The sequence below is a fragment of the Leopardus geoffroyi genome, chromosome A3, assembly GCF_018350155.1.
Source record: "Leopardus geoffroyi isolate Oge1 chromosome A3, O.geoffroyi_Oge1_pat1.0, whole genome shotgun sequence".
In the NCBI taxonomy this organism is placed as follows: Eukaryota; Metazoa; Chordata; class Mammalia; order Carnivora; family Felidae; genus Leopardus; species Leopardus geoffroyi.
Genome location: NC_059336.1, coordinates 10,331,047 through 10,352,047, shown reverse-complemented (window position 1 = coordinate 10,352,047; position 21,001 = coordinate 10,331,047). Strand labels below are relative to the sequence as shown.

General features: G+C 50.7%; 1 protein-coding gene across 3 annotated transcripts in view; it reads right to left on the bottom strand.

Annotated features, from left to right (window-relative positions):
* Nucleotides 1-21,001, bottom strand: part of ATP9A (ATPase phospholipid transporting 9A (putative)) — a 129,484-nt gene that overhangs the window by 85,726 nt on the left and 22,757 nt on the right. For all 3 annotated transcript variants that reach the window (XM_045444212.1, XM_045444213.1, XM_045444214.1), the window contains exons 2-4: nucleotides 13,263-13,407; nucleotides 11,290-11,403; nucleotides 5,513-5,621 (exon numbers count right to left, since the gene is read on the bottom strand). In XM_045444212.1, the coding sequence (XP_045300168.1) occupies nucleotides 5,513-5,621; nucleotides 11,290-11,403; nucleotides 13,263-13,407 (368 nt within the window). The remainder of the gene's footprint in view (nucleotides 1-5,512; nucleotides 5,622-11,289; nucleotides 11,404-13,262; nucleotides 13,408-21,001) is intronic.

Below are 21,001 nucleotides of genomic sequence, written 5' to 3'. Positions count from 1 at the left end.
ACTTCAAGCCCCCTTCTTCTTTGGCTTTGGGATGACAGTGCCACCGAATGCTGTTAGAGGAGACCCCTCAACTCACAAGAACCTCCCTCCAGTCTCTGATCACGCTGCAAATGCATATTTCAAGGAGGAGAAGAAATGCTTATGTATCCCAAAGTGTGAGCCGTACTGGGTTTCCACCAACTTTGTCTAACGAGTGTGTCCACCTTGGAATGAGGGTGCTGGCGTAACAAGTCCCTTTGGACTCACAAACGTGTTTTGAAATTCTTTAAATCTGAGAGCGCGTATGTATGTATGTATGTATGTATGTATGTATGTATGTATGCGTATGTATAAAGGCTGAATGTCGTAGCTACGGTTGAGATACCCTGGGTGAAGGTGCTGCCCGCAGCTCCTGGCACACAGTAGGTGCCTAGACCCACAGGCCACGGACGTGCATTCAGACAAGCGGGCTTCAAGTCACAGTCCTGCCCTTGACTAGCTGCTGCTCCCATCTGTAAAAGCCACCTGGCTGTCTAAGGAATTACACCCTAGACCTGCTTCAACACGTAGCTGGCTTTCGGTGGGTCATCGCTCATTTTTTTCTACTGCTTTCCAACGTCAACAGTATTTTTTTTCTTTTTTTGTAAAGAGTTGCAATTTTAAAGTTTATTTTTGAGAGGGTGAGACTGGGGGAGGGGGAGAGAGCGAGGGAGAGAGAGAGAATCCCAAGCAGGCTCCGCATCGGCAGCATAGAGCCTGACGCAGGGGCTCGAACCCACCGATCCTGAGATGGTGACCTGAGCCGAAACCAAGAGTCAGGCGCTCAACCAACTGACCTGCCCAGGTGCCCCTGGACGGTATTTTTCAAACACTTCCAACACCAACTTCTCCCTGTAGCGTGCCTTATCCGTGGATTCCCAGACCATAGGATGGGCTTTCCCACAGTTTCCAGGCCCTCACTGGCCTACATGATCTTCTCCTCTGTTTCCCCAGGAGGGAAACTCAGGAAATACCTGAGCCCAAATGGGAAGAACAAGACGGACAAGGTGGAGCCAGAACCCGGGGTATGTGCCCCACCCACACCTCCCCTGTGGCCTTTGGACGGAAGACTCTTCACCCCGGCCTCTCTGTGCCTGTGTGATCTGGGAACTAGCACGGCGCCGCGTGCTCAGAAGGGTCCTGGTTCTTGGTTTCGTGCTCACCTGCTGCCATCCTGAAATTCTTAACTTCCTTTATAAGTTTATTTTACTTATTTTGAGAAAGACAGAGAGACCGAGAGAGTGTTCCGAGCAGGCTCTACACTGTCAGCACAGAGGCCGACGCAGGGCTCGAACCCAAGAACCGTGAGATTAGGACCTGAGACGAAATCAAAAGTTGGACGCTCAACCAACCGAGCTACCCAGGCGCCCCCTTAAATTCTTAAATTTTTGAACAAGGGCCCCATGTGTTCATTTTGCACGATGCACCACAAATCACGCAGCCAGTCCCGCTCTCTTCCACCCTGTAAGACTTAAGATGAAGGTCACCTCTTCTGAGAACACCTATCACCTCCTCTCTGATGGGCCCTCCCGTGGCCCCTGGCTGATACTTCCATTTATTTATTCACACCCACCAACATTTAACGGACCTCTGCCACAATACCATCAACACTGCCTTTCTTGAACACACACCAAATCCCGGGCACGGTGTTAGATTCTTCTCGTACAGGAGTCGTATTTAGAGCAACTCTGATAAGGTAGGGCACTGTTAATACCCCCGACGTACTGACAGGTTAAGGATGTGCCCACGGAGCAGAGTGTAGGGGGAAGCAGGACTCCTGAATCGAGGCAGAGCACAGGCTCAGAAACACTACTTTCTTCAACTGTCATACACTGTGCTCAGAACCAGGAACGCTGTGGTGAAGAAAGGGGACGTTCCTTGACGGCCACCCCACTCCCACACCTAAAGTGTAATTATTAGCTGCATTTTTTAAGTTTTTTATTTTGAGAGAGATAGAGAGAGAGAGAGAGGAGAGAGGGAGGGAGGGGGAGAGACAGAATCCCAAGCAGGCTCCACACTGTCAGCACAGAGCCCTACGCAGGGCTCGAACTCACGGACCGCGAGATCATGACCTGAGCCGAAGTCGGCCGCTTAACCGACTGAGCCACCCAGGCACCCCAGGCCGGTCCTTTAAAAAAAAAAAATTTTTTTTTTAATGTCTATTTATATATGAGAGAGAGAAAGGCAGAGTGTGAGGAGAGGGTCGGGGAGAGAGGGAAACAGAATCCGAAGCAGGCTCCAGGCTCTGAGCGGTCAGCACAGAGCCTGATGCGGAGCTCAAACTCGGGAACTGGGAACAGTGAGATCATGACCGAGCGGAAGTTGGACGCTTAACCAACCAAACCACCCAGGTGCCCCTGGCCGGGCCTTTTCAAAAATGTCAATGTTGTATCAAAGAAAACCCGGGATACGTGCCAGACTAGACGAGTTAAGGAGCAAGGACAAGTAAATGTCACTGGCAGCTCTGTACAGGTTTCTGTACCAGAAGAAAAAAAAAATGCTGTTAAAAACAGGGCATTTTTGATGTTGGGGGGTGGGGGGGGGGACCAGGACATTTTAGGAACAAATGGCAAATTTTGAGTAAGGCCTGTAGATTAGTAGTAATGCGCCACTGTTAAATTTCCCGATTTTGACAACTGTACTGTGTTACGTAAGAGAAACGCCCCGCTAGGGATTAAACACGGAAGTACTTAGGAGTAAAGGGAATGATGTCTGCGATTTAACTCTAACGACTTAAGAGCGAGAGTATTAAAAAGCAAATACGGCAAAATGTTAACAACTGATGTGCGTGTGGTGAGGAGGGTATTGGAGTCAACCACAGGCGTTTTGTAACTTTGTTTCTCCTTAGACATTGTTCCCAAAAAATGTTTTCAACTCAATCGGCACAAATACTGCTATCGTTAATCAGGAAGGGATATCAGAATGTAGGTAAATGACGCGGCCCGTGTAATCCAGGGATCAAGGACTTGATACTTTGGCTTCTAGCCGTGTCTCAAGTCTAAAAATGGTGTTGAAAAATACATTTTTAAAGATATCATGGGATACAAAAGAAAAGAGCTCTGCATGGACACACACACACACACACACACACACACACACACACGCTTGTTTCATTTTGCTTTTGAATTTACTAAACGAAGATCTTGGTGAAAAGCCTCACTCAAGAAAATAGTAAGTAACTAGACAGGAAGGTGAAGAAAGCTTTCTTTCTCTTCCTCTCTCTGAAACCTTCCAGTTGGGCCTTCACACTCTGCTCCCCCCTCCCCACTAAAGCGTGTCAAGTAACTATACTCACCTCCATCACTTTCTGAGCTGACAGTTTCTTCAGTGCTTTGGGGGGGGGGGGGGGGGTGGCTTTCAGAACAAATGGCCAAGCAGGGGCTGGGTCAGTTTTCAGAACTCTGCTCGGTTTCCCCCATGGCTGCATTGGCATGACAACAGAAACCACGGGCCACAAAAGAAGACCGACAAAGGAAGACAAGTGTTTAATGCTGGAGCCATCTGCCAATTCTCCTAAGGATCTTTTCAAGAAGTGAGTGAAGTTAAAGGAGAAGCCGAGAAGGGAATCTGCAGGGGAGGGCAGAAAAATCATTCACAGGAGACGCAATTGCAATATGAAAAGGACCAAAGAAGGTTTGGAGCTGGGACAGATGAATGAATGGAATCCACCTAAATAGATCCACAGCACCCTCTCCAATGGGGCTTTTGTCGGTTGCCTAGCATTTTAAATGTTATAGTCAGAATATGTTATTAAGGGAGGATTTAATATACACGGGCCACAAAAAACACCCTGCGGAGGGGTCTTCTGATTACCCACGTGGAAAGCCCAAGCCACCTGCCTTTGCAAAGACGACACGGGGTTTTCTTTCTTTAGGCAGCAAGATGTCCTAAATACAGTAGTTTAGCCATAATAAAGCATTTTCATGCCAACGCTGCACCCCCCACTCCTCCCAGAGACATTCTGCCAAATGTTAAGACCACCAACTCTGAAAATTATTTAAATGCACCAAAACAAAATACCTTCATGCCCTCAGGGGATTAAAAAAAAAATTGGGGCCCAAAACACATTCCTCCGTCAGTATTAATAGAAAGAAAATAAAACCCTGAAACCACGTGTGAGCGCCTTGGGGAGACTAAGGCATCAAAAGCGGTTCACCCTCCCTGAGACACCTATCTACCTCCTGGTTTTCAGAATTCTTGACGTCCTGAAGGTTAAACACGGCTTTCATCCATCTCTGCTGCTCCTAAAACATTATCAGTCCCTGAACGGTCTGTCGTCTTCAGGGACTTTAGGTAACAGCCTCTTATTTCTGAACACATCCTTACAGGTTATCTCCTGTAGAATCTGTAGTTGAAACACAAGTTAACGCTGGCTGGATCGGTAGGTGGGTTCTCAATGGGGATATTCAGGAGTTTGTTTGTTTTTAATTCCACCAATTTAAAATGCATGTGCCTCCGGGCGCCTGGGTGGCTCAGTTGGTTAAGCATCTGACTTCAGCTGAGGTCACGATCTGGTGATCCACTGACGGGTTCAAGCCCCACCTCTGGCCCTGTGCTGACAGCCTGGAGCCTGGATCCAGTGTCAGATTCTGGGTCTCCCTCTCTCTCTGCCCCTCCCCTGCTCACGCTCTGTCTCTCTCTCAAAAATAAACATTAAATTTTTTTTTTTTTTTTTTTTTTTAATGCATGTGCTTTGCAAGGGATTCAGTGCTTAAGGGCTATCTGGTTGCTTCTTTGGTCAGACTCTCCACCTTAAGTTGTAGGATTTTTTTTAAATTGTTTTAATGTTTACTCATTTTTGAGAGAGACAAACAGACAGCGAGTCAGGGAAGAGCAGAGAGAGAGGGAGATGCAGAATCCAAAGCAGGCTCCAGGCTGTGAGGCTATCAGCACAGAGCCCAACGTGGGGCTTGAACCCACCAACCATGAGCTCATGACCTGGGCTGAGGTCGGGGGCTCAACCGACTGAGCCACCCAGGTGCCCCAAGTTGGAGGATTTATAAGATGCCCCTCAACAGAATCCTCAGAGATGCAGCTATAAATCTGGCGCCCACTTAAAAAAACTAATGTTGCAAAGTTGTGGCATTAGTTTCCTAATGTTGAAAGAGTATCTTTCAAAGCCTCGCTCCCCAGAAATACATAGGAGAGACTCCTAGCCTCTGCAACCTGCAACTTCAGCACCGACAAGAGGGGCCCCTCCCTCCCTCCCTCCTCAGCCAGCTGGGGGACAGGGTCAGCCAGAGGAGGCTGCCCAACGAATGGGGTTTAAATCCAGCCTGATGCACAAGTCAGCCACAGGCCAGGCTGCAAGAGAGACCCGTGGCAGCCTACAGGGGGCAGCCTGAGTTCCTCCAGGCCCCGGGCACACGTTGGCCTCCCGGGTGCCAGCAGCCGAGTGACTGTCCCGCCACGCCGTGTCCACACACCCGCCGGCCCCTGGCCTTGACCTCTGCTCCCTGACTGTCCCCGGCCCTGGGGGAGCCGGGAGGCTGACCTCTGGCTGTGAGCCGGCTGAAGATCTGGCAGTTGACTTCTCTGTCGCGTACATAACATCGGATCTCCTCCACCGCCTCTCGGATGACAGTGACGGCCAGCACGAAGCCCTGCAGAGACAGGGGAGAGAGGGTGAGCCCCGCGGAAAGTGACTTTCCTCTCCTGGTGCTGGGGACAGACAAGGCCAGAGGCCACACGGGACAGCAGCAGGGCGGGTCCTGCCAACCGCCCCAAATGCACCTGCCCCGGCAAGCCCACTTCTCTGACTCCTTCCTCCACACATACCCTGGGGAAACACTGGCTGACGCACACAGACGGGGGCATCCCTACCCACCACCACGGCAGGGTTTCTAAGAGTCAAGAAGGTGGTCGGTCCACAGGCAGTGGCCGAGCGATGATAGCTGGTGACATCTGTACCTCATCCAGCGGACGTTACTGGAGGGATGTCACGGCCCCACAACAACCCTGCTCTTACTACTGCGGACATGAGGGCTCTGAGGCACAGAAAGGTTGAGTAATCTTGCCAAGGGCACAAAGCTCCTAAGTGACAGGCAGGGCACTGGCTCCGGAGTCCTTGCCCTTAACAGCCACATTGTTCAGCGTCCAGAGAAACGTGGAAAGGAGATCAGCCAACAACACAGAGCACACCCGGACCAGTCAAGAAGAGGGAGAGCCATCACTTTTGCACTGACCTCCCAAGTAGGGAAATCAACTTTTGACCACATACAATGTAACCCCGTGCATACAAGCACCAACCACAATGACCACACTCTGTAAAGAGTTTCCAATTTCCTTAACCAGTGGCTAGATTCCTACGCGAGGAAAAGACGGGAGGGAGAGGGAAGGGCCGAAGGGGACTCCAGTCTTCTCTGTAACGCTTTCAATCCTTCTAAAGGAAACACATTGAGGGATGAGCGCTGGGTGTTGTATGAAAACCAATTTGATAATAAGTTTCATATATTGAAAAAAAAAAAAAAGAAAACACATTGAAGTATTGATTGTATAAATAGCAGCTAATAAAAAGAACACTGAAACTGCCCGACCTTTCCCGGGTCAGGTACCTCAACTCATACAAAATTTGGGGGGGGCTGGGGTGTGAGTCAGCCGTAACAGGAAATCTATTTCCATCCAGATTCCTCCTCTTGTGTCAATAAAGGCAAGAGCATTCGTTCATTTTTCTTACAAAATACCTTCTCACCTCTCCTTTTCAAGCCTTTTTTTTTTTTTTTTTTTTTTTTTTTTTTTTAATACAGAAAGCACCATCGCCCTGAAGGTTAGCAGCCGTGATTCTTTGGGGATTTCATTTTTATATTGTTTATCCTGTGAAACAGATGAACTTCCATTCAAAGGCCTTTAAATCTCTTATGTAAATCTAGCCAGAGATGCGCTGCTTTGTGGGACTTCTCCAAGGGCTCGTTTGTCTTTCCAATCAAAGGATTGCTCCTGTTTCCAATCAAGATGCAGCCAGAGCAAGACTGGGACATTCCAGAATGAGAGCTCTAGAGCTAGAGGTGAGAGGAAGCCTGTGGTGGCAGGGCACAGACCCAGTCTGCAGAACGGGCGCCCCTCCCACGCCGCCGGGTCGTTGTTCCGGGCCAGAACCCAGGTGTTTGCTGTTTGTTTTTGCAAATGTTCCCGTTCCTATCCCTTGCTGCGTGGGCCTAGCAAAATCCCCCTGATGTTAATGGCAAGTGTGCGCTCATACAAAGACAGGAGCCGTGACCTCCCCGCTGCAAATAAATACCGCCTCCTAAGTTATCCCATCTACTCCCCCCGCCCCCCCCCCCCCCCCCCCCCCCCCCCCCCCCCCCCCGAACACACAGTTCCCATTAAACCCAAAGGACCTGCCATCCCTTAGGCTAGAAAATGCTTTTGCTCAGAGATGCAAATGTCATCCAGAAATAAATTCCAACCATCCAACTTCAGAGGCCCTTAAGATCCACGGATATTTAGAAAGAGGCTTTAACAGGGAGGGCTGGGATTGTCTGAGCTCGGAAAGGGACTCAGAGGCAGTGACAGTGCCCAGACAGGCCATTCTGAAAGTGTTAAGCCTCCTTTTGTAAAGTCGTACATCAAAAATAGATTTCCTGAAGCAAAACCAATCTATGAGCTAGAAATCAGAAAAGCAGTGCCCTCTGGTTCAGGAGGGATTGACTGGAAAGGGGCACTCGGGGACTAGGGTGGTGGAAATGCTCTGTATTTTGACCGAGGTGGTGTTTCCACGGTGTTGACAAATGTCAACGTATTATCTGTGTATTTCATGGTACACAGATTATATCTCAGTAACGAAACAATCTAGCTCTTCATACAAACAATTTTAGGGATCATTTCAGCTACCTATTGAGGAATTTCTCCCTCTAACATATTAGTACCAAGAAAAAAAGTTATCAAAAGCTAAACCTTAATCCAGACAAGGAACAATGACACCAGTGCCAGAAATTTAAAATTCAAATGAGCGTATTTCCTGAGAATTTCCTGTCCATTGGGAGCAAAAGGAGGCAATTTATTTGCAGGGCTTCCTTTTAATCCTCCCAATGAGCCAAGCAAGTGGACACGATCACGCCTGTTTTGCAGATGAGAAAACTGAGGTTCAAATTACACAACTTCCCAACGTGTAGCCAGGGACCACACCGCAGCCCTCACTCAGCCCTTATCCATAGCCGGCTCTGAAACGAGAGGCCTTTCAGGGTGGTCGGAGACATTTCAAAATGCGTTCTGGTCAAGAACCGGAAAGTGATTCTGGGCACAAAAATCCAGGGGACATCAGCTCTTGTCCCCTAGAAACATGCCATCCACTTCGTCTCTCTTCGACCCCCAAACTTTCTTCTCTGTAGCCCCTGGGAAGAGGCAGGACGGTAAGACCAACATCCTCTTATGTTCCTAAACCTTCACAGTGAAAATGTGGCTGTAAGAGAGACCCAGATGCGGAGTTGAAAATGTCAGGACCCTGCCTGCTTCCCACTTGCGGCCACCGTTCCAGGGAAAGTGGGGGGGGGGGGGGGGGGAGGGGGGTCCAGGAGGAGGCAGAGGCCACTCTGACTGCATGCACGGAAGGTCAGGCTTCTGGGAACTCCTGGCATCATTTCAGCAAGGAGATGTGGGCAGGAGCTGGGGAATGAGGGTGGGGAGGGGCTCCCGCCCACCTGGACTGGACCAGAGGGAAATTTTCACTGGGGCGATTTCTATGTTTCTTGAATCATGTGAACGTCTTACCTTTCAAATAACCACACTTTAAAAAGGCACCCCGGAAAAGGCAAGGTGATAAGTTACATTTTGTATACATTAGAGACTAACTTTTTTTACACAAGTAACTTAGGGTTTGACTCAGATAGGTATGTAGTTAGCAGCTGTGGAACGAAAAACCTCCAATGACGTTGGGGTATTTCACATAAAACTCCAAAGCTTCTAACTCTTGGGCCTGGCAACCCCAGGACCACGTTCGCACCTGCTGGAACAGAGCGGACCCTTCCGTTCTGCAAGGGACGTGAGCTCCCCGGTTCTCCCGAGGCCTGCTTGTGTCAGCCGGGCCTCTGAGTCTGCAGTGTTCGTGGGTGAGAACGCAACGCGCGACAGGAATGTTTGTTATGCGAGGCAAGGATGTGTGACAAAAGCCTTCTCCCGCTCCCAGGGTCCTAACTCACCCACAAATGACTCAGGTCAGGGGAGAACTGTTTGCACATCCCCAAAGCACCTTTGCTGTTCGTGTGGAAAAACCCAACCCCCTCTCCCTTCTCTGGGCTGGAGCTGCCGGCCTAACCTGTCTGATGACGAGGCACTCGCGGTTTATGGCCACCCGGCCACTCACGGGTCTCTTAGCAACTGGCTCTCTACACCGTCCGTGTCAGTGCACCAAATCCTTATCCTCTCCCACCTGCCACCATAAATAAATACATAAATAAAGCCCCACTTCATGTGAAATACACAGCTTCTACCTGGATAGAAAGAGATGTCACTTCCACCCTCTCCACACCCCGGTCACACTGGGCTTCCTTCTGTTCTTCAAATGCTCTGGGCAAATGCCTACCGCAGGGCCTTTGCACTGCTGCTCTCTGTACCTGGGATACTCCCGCCTTCCTATTCAGCCCATCCCCTCCTCGAGATGTTTTCCATGGCCACACTGGCCAAGGCTGCCCCTCTACATCCCCCACCCCCACCTCATCCATTCAACAAATATTAAATGGGCCTGGGATAGCCTATCTGGCCCGTGGCCTTATTCTTAGAACCTCTGCAGGACTTTTCACGATTTGAAATGATTTCATTAATCTGTTTACTGTCTGTCTCCTCTGAAAACCAACTGGACAGGAGCAGGAATTTTTATGTTTCATTCACCGCTGTGTCCCCAGCACATAGCAGAGGCCCCCTCCCCCCCACCCGAACACAGTCGCTACTCGATAACCATTTGCCCAAAGGAGGCAAGGGAGGGAATGGAGGGGCCTTCTGGTCAGTTCTGTCTCACTTCAGACACAAAGCGGAAAACCTGGTACTTTTCAAACCCTCCTGCTGGCAGACTCTATAGGGATAGAAAACAGGATCTCAGAAAACAATTCAAATAGCACAACCCACAAAGATAGAAGCCTTGTCCTTCTGGCCTGACACTGCATCCCCAGAGTCTAGAAACAGGCGAGACAGGCCATAAGCATGAAATGCCCAGTTGCTGAAAAAACTGACTGACTGGCTGAAGGACAGAACGAATGAAGGGCCCGGCCTTTACCACTTCACCAGTCTGGCCCCAGTGGTATACGAAATGTAGCCTCACCATTAAAATCCTGGGGGGGCTTGGGGCGCCTGGGGGGGCTCAGTCGGTGGAGCGTCCGACTTCGGCTCAGGTCATGATCTCGCGGTCTGTGAGTTTGAGCCCCGCGTGGGGCTCTGGGCTGACAGCTTGGAGCCTGGAGCCTGTTTCGGATTCTGTGCCTCCCTCTCTCTCTGCCCCTCCGGCCCTATGCTGTGTCTCTCTGTCTCTCTGTCTCTCTCTCAAAAATAAACATTAAAAAAAATTTTTTTTAGTGGCGCCTGGGTGGCTCAGTCAGTTGGGTGTCCGACTTTGGCTCAGGTCATGATCTCACAGTTCATGGGTTCAAGCCCCATGTCAGGCTCTGTGCTGACAGCTCAGAGCCTGGAGCCTGCTTCGGATTCTGTGTCTCCCTCTCTCTCTGCCTCTCCCCACTTGTGCGCGCGCTCTCTCTCTCTCTCAAAAATAAATAAACATTAAATTTTTTTTTTTAATTAAAAAATATAGGGGCGCCTGGGCGGCTCAGTCGGTTAAGCGGCCGACTTCGGCTCAGGTCATGATCTCGCGGTTCGTGAGTTCGAGCCCCGCGTCGGGCTCTGTGCTGACAGCTCAGAGCCTGGAGCCTCTTCAGATTCTGTGTCTTTCTTTCTCTGCCCCTCCTCCCCCCCCCCCCGCCCCGTCTCTCAAAAATACATAAACATTGGGGCGCCTGGGTGGCGCAGTCGGTTAAGCGTCCGACTTCAGCCAGGTCACGATCTCGCGGTCCGTGAGTTCGAGCCCCGCGTCGGGCTCTGTGCTGACAGCTCAGAGCCTGGAGCCTGTTTCAGATTCTGTGTCTCCGTCTCTCTCTGCCCCTCCCTCGCTCATGCTCTGTCTCTCTATCCTTCAAAAATAAATAAACATTAAAAAAATTTTTTTAATCCTGGGGGGGGGGTGCTTGAGGCTGTCCTGTCGCGTAAAAGGCTGCAGATGCCCGGGTGAGACAGACAAAGAAGCATCTGTTCCCAAACCCCACGGTCAGCGAACAAACCACGCCCCTTACTCACCAGCGGGACCCAGTAGGTGTAGAGTGCACCGAGTCTCATTTCAGGAACAAACTGAGAGCAGGCAAGAAGCAAGAAATAGAGGTTGAAAAAATACTTGAACTGGTTGAACAACACCTGGAATGACAAGAGAGAGGAGAGAGAGAAGAGAGACAGTCACAGCTCGAGTGATGCACCTGCGGGGGGTCGAGTCCGAGGTGATTAACAGTTGAGAGCGGCCCTGCAGACGAGCACAACTCCCATGATGCCTTTTACGTAGAGGTTCAACGCTCCTGCGTACTGTTTAGGAAAACACATGTGGGTAATCAAAACAGAATTCGTAAAAGTCAAAAAAAAAAAAAAAAAATGAAGAAACAAACAATGATACACATGGAAATTATTAACACCAAATTCAAGAGAGTGGGTGCCTCTGGGGCCGGGGAGGGCATGCCAGGGGCTTCGACTTTATCTGTGACGAGTTGTTTCTTAAAAACTGTTTTGTAAGTACAGGGAGGCTGCTCAAAATGCTCAGAAGAGGTTTTAGTGGGAAATGTCTCTACTGTGAGGTTGATCAAGAAAACGAGGTAACCTCTCATCTCCACGATATGATCTCAACGCCATAAAATAGAGCAGAATCCTGTCCTGTGTGGAGGTGGGTTGTGGGGGAGCCTCGATGGCTCCCACGTGCCCTGGGAGGTTGGGGCGGGGGGGGGGGGCCTTGCCTGGGGCGCTGAGCGGAAATGATGTGTCTCTTGGAGGCTGAGGCAGTAAAGAGCCATTTTTCAGCCAACTCACTCTTGCTCAGTCATGGAGATACTGGAGGCCTCGTGTTCCAGACGGTGTAGCCGCAACATGGAAGAGAGTGTGGCCGCTCGGCACCAGAATTTCCATGAAGGAGAAATAAAATTTTTCTTGATTTAAGATGCTGACATTTGGGGGGGTGGGGAGGTGGGAGGGGGGAGATGTGGGTTGAACGCAGCAGTGAAGGCAGTCAGAGTTGCCCTTAAGAAAACATTCAAATTGACTGTAAGCTACAGCATTACACGTTTGTGTTTCTGGAACCTCTCTCAATAAATCAAACACTCATTTTTTTTTTTTTTCTTTCCCCTTCCAGCACTGGAACTGATCACTGCTGCTGCTTCTAAAGTCAGCCAGTGTGTGTCGGGTAAAAATAGGCATTCAATTTAAGCACGTGTTGGGGGGCGGGGGAAGGTCTGTAGAGCTGAAATCCACGGATTGGCCTAAGCTAATGTGGAAATGCTAGGACCAGGACTCCAGAGCACAAAATAATAAGTAAGCACAACCAAAATATTCATTAGCAAAAATGCCAACAGCAATTCCTTCTGGATGGTAGGATTAAAACTTACCTTTAAAAAAAAAAAAAAAATCTCCATACTTGTATCTCCTGACTTTCCTACAGAAGGGATACTTTAGGCAATGATGGGGTTTTGGTTTTTGTAGATTTTTTTTGCTATTTTGGTTACAATGCTGGGTCCCCAAAATATCTTTTTCACTCTTGCCCCTAACACACCAACTAAATGTGATGTTATTCTAATGGATCAGGTGGCATCTCAAAGCAGAAATCTCAGAAGGCAGCGCCCCCCCCCCCCCCTCCCCGGCTAGGTACTCAGGACACGGGAGATGGACAGGCAGCGGCTAAGGCAGCCTGGAAAAGACCCAGGTCATCCAGCCACAGGGACGTTTGTCTTTTTTCTCTTTTTAAAAAATATTTATTTATTTTTGCGAGACAGGAAGAGTGTGAGCGGGGAAGGGGCAAGAGAGAGAGAGAAAGAATCCCAAGCAGACTCCCTGCTGTCAGACTCGGGTCTCGAACTCACCAACCGTGAGATCATGGCCTGAGCCAAAACCAAGAGTCGGCCGCCTACCCGAATGAGCCACCCAGGTACCCCGGGGACCTCAGTCTTCTAAAACCCGGTACCACCACCCACATCCGGTGTGAGAAGAAAATAAAGGCTGTGGCCTCTGCCCGTACGCACCCCAGGAAGAAAGGTGAAGACGTTGTACTTCTGATTGTTGATGACATTCCGAGGGTACCTCTGGTCCCTCTTCTCGGGGTGCCCCAACCACACGGTGCGCGGCCTGGGCTCCCCTCCGCCGCAGCATCTCAGCCACTCACAGCACCTGTGGGAAAGACACAGCCACACCGTCAAGGCCACGCCCACACCTGTCCACTTCTCTCCGAACGTGTTCCTCTAGAGCAACTTCACTGGGTCAGGACAACGGCCACGAATGGGACTGCATCATCATGAGAGGGGAAAACAGAGCCAAGGCTTCTAAGAAGCTGTGGTCCAAAATATGCTTTGTCCGCAAGCCCAGATTCCTTACGTCATCAAAGTGTAAGATTCATTTTTAAAAGGAGATTTAAGTTAAAAAGTAAATACAGAGCAACACATTACCTCTCTTTTACATTTTGCTGATGAGAGAGGAGAGCCCACAGCAGTTATAATACAGCACCCACGGAGAATCCCATTCAGATTTCTACCTCAATCTGTGTCTCTCAAATCGCAATTCTAATCACCCCCCAAAGTGTCTATTTGCTTAAAAATAAACAAAATAAAAAGTAAAGCAACCAAGTGCACCAAGATGTGAGACACCACAGAGTCCGGCCTTGAACGACTTCCGTCTTGCTAGAAAACCTGGTGTCTTTCCAGCACGCTGCCCGGCTCCACCAAGATGACCAGGTAAAGAAGGGGAAGAATCTCTCCACACCCGGATCTCCTTTGAGCAACAGCCCAGAGGAGCCAGCCAGGAAGACACTGGCTCGGGGCCCGGTGTCACCCAGAGCCAGGCCGGCGTGCCCACTGTGGGCCGACTGAGCCCCCAGCTGCCCGGGCTGCCCTGTGAGGTCGGCGCATTCGTGCACCTGCTCCCAGGTGGCCCGCACAAGGCAGGGCAATCCATGTCCGGGGGAATGAAGCCACTCTTGAGAACACCTGTCCTTCCGGAGAGCCCAAACACAAGGCAGAAACCCCAGCCCTGCCGGCCCCCCCACCACGTTGCCAAGTGAAGTGAAACCAAGCAGACAGGCAAATGGTGACTTATGTAATTACAGGTCCACCACGGTCCCCCCTTCTTACCATCCTCCTACGCGCCAGGCAGGCCCTGGTGGGGTGCTGGGGTACAGAGCGGAGCAGACTCAGCCCCCTGGTCATCAGCAAGCTGCCTGTCCAGATGCTCAAAATTCCCATGACGAAACACAATGCTCTTCCTTAAAAATAGGATCTTCGGGGGCACCTGGGTGGCCCAGTCGGTTAAGCATCTGACTTTGGCTCAGGTCATGATTTCCCAGTTCGTGAGTTCAAGCCCAGCATCAGACTCTGTGCTGACAGCTTGGAGCCTGGAGCCTGCTTCTGCTTCTATGTCTCCCTCTCTCTCTGCCCCCTACCTTACTCACACTCTGTCTCTCTCTCTCTCTCTCTCTCTCAAAAATAAACAGTTAACAAAAAATCAAAGAAATACAACTAGCATCTTCATTCCAGTAAATCGGTGCTCGAGTGGAGCATATGTGATCAGGACAGGTTTTACTCCTAGTAACTCATCTGTGTTGGCCCTGTTCTCGGTTGTCCAAAGGCCAGAGACACACGCAGGCCTGGACCAGAGGGACCCAAACCGCTGCTGTCTGTGTATAAGCAGCACCCGTGCTGGCCATCGGTGGACACTCGCTAAGTGCACACTGAAGGCAGGAAGCAGGAAGGAGAGAGGGGGAATCACTTGACGGGGAGCAGACCTCTGGGTTAGTGGAAACCGCGGTCACGACTAACCCCTCCATGATGTGAACCAGCACCCCTCTCCCCATCCTGTAATAATCCTGTAATGATGGCTCCCGCAGTTGAGGGTTTCTAAGCGAAAGCTAGAGAATGACCTTAACAAAACCATCAGGTGGGCTGTTCACATGAGTTTTGTCTGTTTTGTTTTAGCAGAACGTTCTGCACAGCAAGCTGCCAGGTCGGGCCGCTCGTCACGTAAGCGGCAGACGTGTGCACGTGCACAAAGTAGCAGGAGGGTCATCGCAGGATGCACTGTGGTGGCAAAAGATGGGAGAGGGGCTCGGTGTGGTTCATTCTCTGTGAAATTCAGAACAGTAAGCATTTATCGAGCGTCTCGCTGGAACGAAGGACAATTTGGTCCGGGAACCGAATGTTGGAGCAGCATCTTTGCTCCTTTCTCACAGTCCCACGACAAAACAGGGGTGAGCGTTCGGCACAGGCTAAAATAAAAACTTTGTGGGAGTGTAAGCTGGTACAGTCACTCTGGAAAGCAGTATGGAGGTTCCTCAAAAAACTAAAAACAGAACCACCCTAGGCCCAGCAATCGCACTACGAGGCATTTCTCCACGGGATATAGGGGTGCTGTTTCGAAGGGACACACGCACCCCCATGTTTATAGCAGCACCATCAACAATGGCCAAAGTATGGAAAGAGCCCAAATGTCCACCAATGGATGAATGGATAAAGAAGATGTGATGTATATCTGTATCTATATATCTATATCTATCTATCTATCCATACACACACAATGGAGTATTACTCAGCAATCAAAAAGAATGCAATCTTGCCATGTGCAACTATGTGGATGGAACTGGAGGGTATTATGCTAAGTGAAATTAGTCAGAGAGACAAAAGTCATATGACTTCACTCATGTGAGGACTTTAAGAGACAAAACAGATGAACAGAAGGGAAGGGAAGCAAAAATAATATAAAAACAGGGAGGGGGACAAAACAGAAGAGACTCATAAATATGGAGAACAAACTGAGGGTTGCTGGAGGGGTTGCGGGAGGGGGGATGGGCTAAATGGGGAAGGGGCACTAAGGAATCTACTCCTGAAATCACTGTTGCACTATATATGCTAATTAATTTAGATGTAAATTTAATAAACAAACAAATAAATAAAAGCAAAAACAAAAACAAAACCAAAAACAAAACAAAAAACTTTGTGTCACCTGAGCCAAGCACAGTTAGCCCCGAGGCCATGTCATTTAGCCAACTTGACCTCATTTATTCACTTTCACCTGCACTGGACATAACCCACACACGTTCAATACACGATCAACCTGACTTTCAGGTCAATAGCACTTACTGGACACGTACCAACAACAATAACATAAGACCAGCAATCACTGCTTCTCTTTGGTCCCCTGCTCATTCACCTACTTACTCTGTCTTGTGTGTTCGGCGTGCTGGGCCCTCACCTGGACACTGGGCATTCAGGAGTGAACAAAACAGACGGCTCTTCCCCCTCTGGAGCTTATTCTCCAGTGGAGGGAGGGAGACAGGGTACAACCACCCAAATTAAATAAGGCCTGGGCAAGCAGGGCGGGGGCGGGGGGGGGCGGGTGGAGGCGTGTGGCTCAGGGAGACTGGATGGTCAGGGAGGCTGGGGTGACGGCTGAGCCGGGGGACAAGCAGCGGCTGCATGCAACCGTACGAAGAAGCGCAATCTGGACAAACTGGAACGGAAACCCAAGATCCAGAGGTGGGAGGCAGCCTGGTGCACGTGCTCGTGGAAAGACTGGCGTGGCTGGAATACTCCAACCCCAGGGGAGCAGGGCAGAGGAGGAAGGGGCAGCCAGAAGACACGGGGCCTTGTCTGGGGCAGGGAGTCTGGAGTCTACTCCATGCACAGCGGGGATCACTGAGGGTCACCAGCAGGGGCTGGCCTGATCCGATTGACATTATTGAACGGTCTTGTCTGCCTGCTGAGCAGAGAAGACCCTGCAGTGGGCAAGAGTAAGAACAGGAAATAGCTGTGAGGTTGCTTTTTGGGGTCATGATGTGTTTGAATATTGATTGGGGTGACGGTCACGCAACTCTGTGAATATACTTAAATCTGTTAATTGCGCACTTTCAATAGGTGAACTGCAGGGTACGTGAACTGTATCTTAATAAGGCTGTGTGTTTACCCCCAAAAAAGGGGAAACGGGGACTGTTTAGCAAGCTCCTGCCATCATCCAGGCAAGCAGAGACAGCCGTCCAGACTAGAGTGGGGCAAGCGGGTACAGAGTTCCAAAATGTTGCGGATGTAGAAATGCACCCTCTTTAAACAAGCATGAAAAAAGAAATGCATTATTTCATGTACCGTTCACAACAATCCTACGTGGTGTGTAAGAGCACTGCCCCCATTTTTTTCTTTTTTTTTAAGTTTTTCTATTCTTGAGAGAGAGAGAGAGAAAGCGAGCGAGCGAGCTGGGGAGGGGCAGAAAGTGAAAGTGGGGCAGGCACAAAGAGAGAGAGAATCCCAAGCAGGCTCAACGCTGTCAGCACAGAGCCCGATGCGGGGCTCAGACCCACGAACTGCGAGAGCACGACCCGAGCAAAAACCAAGAGCTGGACGCCCAACCAACGGAACCACCCAGGCGCCCCTGCCTCCATTTTCACAGTGGAGACACTGAGCCCGAGGGCACTCAGCGATCTCCCCAACATCTACACTTCACTGGCTCCGCCTGAGCAGGGGAAGCTGGCCTTAAGCCCAGGCCTGTGGGATCCAGATCCTCAGCGCCTGAGAGCCCCCTGCACCGCCATTAATGGCCTGATGAGCACAATTATCTCACAGCGTTTTCCTGGGCTTTCATCTCCTGAGGTTGGAAGACACCGTAGGGGCCAACGAGAGCCGTGGCCGCCTGCCTGCGCGCTCCTCGGGGCCGTGCCTGCCCCACACCCGCTCACCTTCACACCTGTTGTGAACTTTCCGCCTCTCGGCTCCACGCACAGCCGCCCTTCAATACCTGCTCTGGGATGACAGACGTAGGTCCCTTCTGCCTCTCCCGTACAGTGAGCACAGTGCTGAGCTTTCGCGTAGAGGGCCCCGGAGGGACACCGCTGGAGGGCAGGCTCTCCTGTGCTGCCCAGGCAGCGGCCCAGGGGATCAGTGGCACGGGCGTGAGGCCACCCAATGGCGCTCTGCCCAGCCCCGCGCCCAGGACCTGCTGTCCCTTGGAGTCCTCCAGGCCCCGCCGTGGCCTTGTGGAGACCTCCCCAGGGCCCTCACAGTAGGGACATCCTGTCTCCTCTGCACCAGCACCCTGATCCCTTCACCCCCAGGCTTGTCTTCCGAGGTCCTCCTGTCACTGTAGCCCCAGTGTCCCATTCCCCCAGCACAGCCAACGTGTCAACCACCAGCTGTGCCGGCCGCCCCACGTGCACCCTGGGGGTCGCTTTCTGCTTGCCCCGTGCCTGCCCTGCCTTCCAGCAGCCTGCACTCGCCCGTCTCCACCTACATCTGGGCCCCAGCCTTGGGGAAGGGCCCCCTTCCAAATGCATCCTTCTTGGGTCCACTCCTTTAGCCTCCACTACCCCAGGGTTTTCTTCTACAATCATCCTTTGTCATCACTTATTAAGCCAATTCCCTCCATCTCTCCACCTGGGTTAGCTGGGCCAGACCCACCCCCTAGCCCCAGATGTGGTGACCACACGGACCCAGGCGTGGCCGAGCAGAGCCCCCGACGTGGCGAGGGGCTCAACAAAGGGCAGCAAGACCCCGGCTGAGAGTCTCACCAGAAATACTAGGAAAGAAGTGCCCTTCACCGTGACGTTGCTAAGGTGGCAGAAAACAAGTGTGGGGCTGCAGGTGGCCACCTTGTCCTTCTTTAAGGGACAGTCGGCCTGAGAACGGAGTCACAAGGAGGAAGGCAAAGACCACAACAGATTCCTGACACCTTCGGGCATAGGTCGGTCCGTCTGTCCACGCCCTGGGCTTTTCCGTCTTAGGAATCAGTTCGTCGGTTTCATTTTACTTTCGCTCAAGGCAGTTTTAGCTGGGTCTGTGTTAACCACTGCCTCAAACCTCCTGTCTGCTATTCCTGGCTACCACAGAGCTGCACTGTCCTTGAAGACACAATCCTATGGGTTCTGTGTGTCTCCAATCCTAAGTTTTTTTTTTGTTTTTTTTTTTTAACATTTATTCATTTTTGAGACAGAGAGAGACAGAACATGAATGGGGGAAGGTCAGAGAGAGAGGGAGACACAGAATCAGAAGCAGGCTCCAGGCTCTGAGCTGTCCACCCAGAGCCCGACGCAGGACTCGAACTCACGGACCACAAGATCATGACCTGAGCCGAAGTCGGATGCCCAACCGACTGAGCCACCCAGGCGCCCCATCCAATTCTAAGCTTTTAAAGGGTACAGTCAACACCTTCCAGGCTGCATCCTATTACCCTGACCTCACTGCTCTGACTCCTCTAGCAGTGCTGTCCGATGTGGTAGCTTCTCCCGCATGTGGCTATTTATGTATAAATTTAATTAAAATGGAAGAGGGCCGCCTGGCTGGCGTGAGTGCAAGTCCCACGTTGGGCATGGAGCCTACTTAAAAAAATTTTTTTTTTAATTTAAATTAGTTAATTAAAATCGAAGAATCCAATTCCCTATTCCCGCTAGCCACATTCTGAGTGCTCTATGGCCACATGTGGCCCACAGCTAGGGACTGGGCTGTGCAGATTCAGAACGTTCCAGGCATGGCAGGAAGTTACACTGGACAGCGCTGCTTAGAGCATTCCTTTCTAGACATCTCCTTCCGCCTCATCTTTATGCGGTATCAGCGCCCAGGACACACACAGGAACATCGGTCAGCGGACCTCGCAACTGAGAGAAATCAGGCTAAGAGATTTTCATACACACGTGGTACTTCCTACAATATCCAACCATCCCTACCTCCTACCGTCATGGTACAGGCTAAACTTGCTTACCTTAAACTAGGGTCAATGTTGGTCCCACCCCAGGAGTACTTGATGATGTCGAGACATTTTTGGTCGTCACAACTGGGGAAAGGGGCGTCCAGTGGGGGTGGGGGTCGGGGATCCTGCTAAACGTCCTACAGTGCACGGGGCAGCCCCCCAGCAGAGAATGGTCTGACCCCAAATGCCAGCAGCACCCGGGGTTGAGAACTCCTGCTCTAGATTTTATTTACATAAATTTTAAAGGGAATTTCTTTTTTTTTTTTTTTTTTTTTTATGTATATAAGTTCTTTTGAGAGAGACAGAGACACGGTGAGCAAGGGAGGGGCACCGAGGGGGGCGACAGAGAGAACCCCAAGCAGGCTCTGCACCACTAGTTGTGGAGCCCGACGCAGGGGCTCGAACCCACGAACCATGAGACCATGACCTGAGCCCAAATCAAGAGTCTTCGGCTTACCAGACAGAGCCACCCAGGCGCCCCTACGTAAACTGTAAAAGGTAACTTTGTAGTATTATCATAAATGGAAAACCAGTATCACTTCCCATAAACACAAGGTAAACATCAAATATCAACACAATGAAAAGCAAACAATGTTACTAAATTCAAACTGGATGCAGTGTCTCTGAGCCTCCAGCCACTTCTCCCGGTTATAATGCAGAGACAAGCAAGTGCCGGCTCCTAAAAAGTGAGCCCCCACGGGCTTAGAAACATTGAAGGAAAACTGAAAAAGGAAGTAAGTACCCTACTGCATGTCTCAACGTGATTGAGTTCCTGTCCATGAATTGCGTGGACCTTTTCACTGCTGTACCTACGTATCTGCCTGCCCATATTTGGGGAACTACTGTCCCGCGGTAGAAGCTTTGGGCTTGGTGGCAAATTTATAAGCCACCACATCCCCACCGCCCCCCAACCCCCACCCCATTCCAAACAGAAGAGATGGCAGCCAGGCTCCTTCTCAACATCTGCGTTTATACCTGTGACTCTCGCTACCCCTGGAGGCTGCCACCACACCCCATCGGTCTAGAGCACGGACCACAGTCCCCTGGA